The 4,539-nt window shown below is 35.5% G+C and overlaps 1 protein-coding gene across 1 annotated transcript; it reads right to left on the reverse strand.

Moving 5' to 3' along the window:
• Positions 1-2,970: 2,970 nt before the first annotated feature.
• Positions 2,971-3,868, reverse strand: LOC117577244 (ankyrin repeat and KH domain-containing protein 1-like). The gene is made up of 2 exons (XM_034262231.1): positions 3,674-3,868; positions 2,971-3,579 (listed from the first exon to the last, which is right to left on the reverse strand). The coding sequence occupies exons 1-2, from the start codon at positions 3,866-3,868 to the stop codon at positions 2,971-2,973; spliced, it is 804 nt and encodes a 267-aa protein (XP_034118122.1).
• Positions 3,869-4,539: the final 671 nt, after the last annotated feature.

Here is a 4,539-nt window from a genome sequence, read left to right on the forward strand (position 1 = left end):
TGATTTGACTTAACTTAATTTAGATTACTCAAACAAAAAAAAAAATAACCAAAAAAAAAAAAAAAGTTTTGTATTAGTTCGTGTTATGTTTGCATTTAAATTTAATTTGAATTAGTAATTTAATTGATTTGATTTAACTTGATTTGGGTTACTCAAAACAAAGAAACAACAAAAAAAAAAAAAAATAGTTTTGTATTGATCTCGTAATATGTTTGCATTTAAATTTGATTTGAACTGATGATTTGAGTGATTTGATTTAACTTGGTTTAGGTTATTCCAAACAAAAAAAAAAAAAAACAAGGGAAAAGAGTTTTGTATTAGTTTCGTATTTACATTGAATTTGATTTAAATTAATAATTTAATTGATTTGACTAAACTTAATTTATATTACTCAAAACAAAAAACAAAAAAAAAAAAAAAAAAAAAAAAAGAGTTTTATATTAGTTACGTATTATATTTGCATTTAAATTTGATTTGAATTAATAATTTAATTGATTTGACTTAACTTAATTTAGATTACTCAAAACAAACAAAAAAAGAGTTTTGTTATAATTCGTATTATGTTTGCATTTAAATTTGATTTGAATTAGTAATTTGGTTGATTTGATTTAACTTAATTTGGGCTACTCAGGACAAAGAAACAAACAAAAGTTTTGTCTTAGCTACATTTACATTTGAACTGAATTGACTTAGTTTTAATAATAATAATTTACTCTGAACTACTTAACTACTTAACTACTTAATTGATTTGATTTAACTTAAAAAAAAAAAAAACAAACAAAATTTTGTCTTGATCGCCGGAAGTCACACGGAGCCAAATCAGGCGAATACTGCGGTTGTGGAACGATGTGCGCCGAATTTTTGACGAAATGGTCAAGAAAAACGTGTACAGAAATTGGTCGTTTTAGGTACCAAACGAGATTTAACTTTTAGATCACTCGCGTTCAACAACAATTAGAGTCCACCCGGGGGCGCCATGAAAAATCACAAGAGTTTTTATGATTATTAATATTCCGCTTTATTCGCGAACACAAAGAGTAGGCCTAATTGTTGTTGGTACAACGAAAACGAAACGAAAAGAGTGATGACGCGCAGATAAGTTCTTGATTTCAACTGTCTTTATAATTCTATGCTAAGTTACATTAAGCATAACTTAATTAGAGCGGCGAAGCGAGGCGAATTCACTCAGAGAGCAACAAACGAAAGCTTTATTGCGCTCTCGCTTCGCCCTAATTCTAACAACTTCATTTGGTATTTCATGCTCTTAACTAATGTTACTCAAATGCGCCAACACCAAATATACCATCTGGTATATTTTTAGTATTTTTGCAGTACACCCGGTATATTTTGAGAAAAATACCGCAAAATATATTTCTTTTGTTTAAAATGGGTAGCGGGTATCTCACAGTCGAGTAAACGCGATTGTAGCTTTCTTACTTGTTTCTTTAATAACTTTGACAATTTTTATTTGATAGAAACTAAATTTTCAGGAATCAAAAAGACTATAGTTCTTAATGTATACCCCAAAATTCGACTCTAGCTTTATTATTACGCTTGTTATTCGATTTTTTTATTTTCGGGGGCGGAAGTGGGCGTGGCAAAAATTTGAAGCAAACATGATCTGTGTGCAAACATAACAAATGCTGTCGAAAAAATTATAGAATATAGAATATATAGAAAATTATAGCTCTATCTCTTATAGTCTCTGAGATCCAGTGTTTCATGTGGACAGACGGACAGACGGGCATGGCTAGATCGTCTCGGCTGTTGACGCTGATCAAGAATATACAAACTTTATAGGGTCGGAGATGCCTCCTTCTACCTGTTACGTTTCCTACCGGCACAAAGTTATAATATCCTTCTACCCTATGGGTAGCGGGTATAATGATTCCTGAAAATTGCGATCAGCTAAAAATTGCCGAAGTTATTAAAGAAATACTTTTGTATGGGCAAAAACGCATTAGTTACTATGGCTGAGAATGTGGTATACTGTGCCGTCTGTGAAATATTTAGATTAAGGTACTATATCGATGTGCAAAATATACAATTTGGCATATTTTAAATATTTTTACAGTATATTATGTTGGTATATTTTTTGCTTTTGTTCAAAATGAGTAGCGGGTATCTCACAGTCGAGCATACTCGACTGTAGTTTTCTTTATTTTTTTTATGTTCTTTGCATGATCAGCTTAAAAGTATGCAATATTCTGTTCTCATGTTTACATAAATTAAGAACGTAAACAGTACATTTTACTTATTTGCCTGCTGCAATTCTCAAGTGGTTTCTGTCGGCGTTTGACGACCCGGATGCCATCTGCATGGCGATTGAGTCGCTCATCACGGACGTTGGCGTATGCGTGAGTGTCACTGAAAGATTTGGCTGTCAAAGTTTATTACATTTTTTAAATAAAACATATTTCGTTGGGATTAAAAAATTGCTCATTTAATAGCCGGCAATTAAATGGAACTGCGTTCATAAAAGCTATTTAAATATATATTTTGAAATTTAAGGTTAAAAGTGCCGTAATTAAAATCACTAAACTAATAATTGAAATATTTGCTAAAACTCACTTTTGATATGCAAAAGTGTGTTTTGTTTTTTTTTGTGGCTGCAGTTTTGGCTTTATGCCTGTATTTAATCTCTTTGAAGCACCCTCAACGGGTAAATTACGAGAGCTCTTCTTCTTCCAGCTTCCCTTAACAAATTTGATGGTGACATATGATTTTTAAATTCAATTTCAAAGAGGGGGAAAAAAAAAAGAGGAAATCATAAACATGAACTGAAAATTGCCTGAACATAATTACAATAGCAAATAGAGAGAGAAAGAGAGAGAGAGAGATAGATAGATAGAGAGAGAGAGAGAGATAATATTGTGTATTTAACAATATTTTTTCAGTCTCTAGCTCTTTATATAATAGATATGTAAGTACATACTATATAATAATAAATTTTACCAACGATCTGGTCGTCTACTTGCGTGCGCCCTTCTCGATAAGTAAGTTCGCGGTCGTGAAGTGGCCGGCACGACTAGCCTCCATAAGAGGCGTACGTTTGTCCGCCGTCATATGCTCCACATTAGCGCCATAAGATAGGAGCACACTAGCCGCAACGGTGTGTCCTTTCTTACACGAAATCATGAGCGCCGTTTCTCCATTTTCCATCTCTGCATCCACAGCCGCACCGTAACCCAATATCAATTCCACCATTCTCTGGTCCCCCTTGCCAGCTGCCATCATTAGATATGTGTTGCCATTTGAAATGGCCCCATTAATGTTGCCGCCGGCCTCAATGGGCAAAGTGGTAACGTCAAGGTGACTATTGGAAATTGCACATTCCAGCGGCGATGGCAGTGGAAAGGTGGAACTATTGATTTCCGCTCCGTATTCTAATAATAACTCCACTACTGCCACTTGGCCACCTTTTGAAGCCGCTGAAAGAGCGAAGTTCAAATCATCAGCGCCAGCTTCCAGTAGGATATACACCAATTCGGGATGACCCTTGTAACTAGCCACTGACAATGCACTCTCGTTGTGCTCATTGGAGCGGGTGTTGATGCTTGCTCCACGCTCGAGAAGCACCTATGAGAGAGACATTAAACATTAGATTAATCAGCAGATTAAAATGTGAGAGTAGTTTATACATTCTGTATACTGCCTATGACTCGATACTAACCTTGGCTACTTCCACATGCCCGCCACATGCGGCCTTCATCAGCGGTGTACGTCCAACCACATTGTGCTCATTCAAGCTAGCGCCGTGGCTTAGCAGTACATTTACCACATCAAGATAACCGCCCGAGTTACCACCACTGCTTCTTCCCCTACCTCTGTCTCGCCTCCGCCCAACAAACCGCCACGAGCGACCCATATGGGTCACTCGGTATGTTAACATTGTTGCAACATTGTTGACATCCGCTGGATATGCTGATCCACGTCTGGACTATTTTGCCGACTAAGCGAAATAGCCCAACGGCAGCGATCAAGCCAGCTGCCTTTCGAAATCCGCCGACAATGCAGATTTCGATTCCATTCCATATTCCATGTACCATAGAACCTAAGCATTTTTTATAATAAAGAATTATTCTCAACAAGCAATTCAAACAAGACGGTTGTCATATCTTGGAACTTAATCTCATAATTTTATTATAACTTGGACTCAAGACTCATAACTGGCGCAGCCGCTTTACGGACTTCTCCCGGAGGATGAAGATTACAATAATATTCCTAATGTAAGATAGTTGTTAACAAAATGTGTGTAAAAAAAAAAGAAAGAAAGAAAAGAAACTTTGTGCAAAAGAAGAATGTATACATAACATAATAATGAATTAAAAAAAAAAAAATGTTGGACAGTGAGTTCGGAAATATCAAATTGTAATGCCAAACAGTGAACTATATTAACAAAATAAGTGAAACAAAAGTTGTTTAGGTATGTGTAAAGTGTAATTTAGTTTCAACATCAATCGAGAAAATTGTGAGTGAGCCGACGCATTAGCCGCCGCACGAACGTTGTGCCAACAATTTGGTTTGATCATTTAGTAG

This window comes from Drosophila albomicans, unplaced genomic scaffold (assembly GCF_009650485.2).
Source record: "Drosophila albomicans strain 15112-1751.03 unplaced genomic scaffold, ASM965048v2 utg000163l_pilon, whole genome shotgun sequence".
NCBI lineage: Eukaryota > Metazoa > Arthropoda > Insecta > Diptera > Drosophilidae > Drosophila > Drosophila albomicans.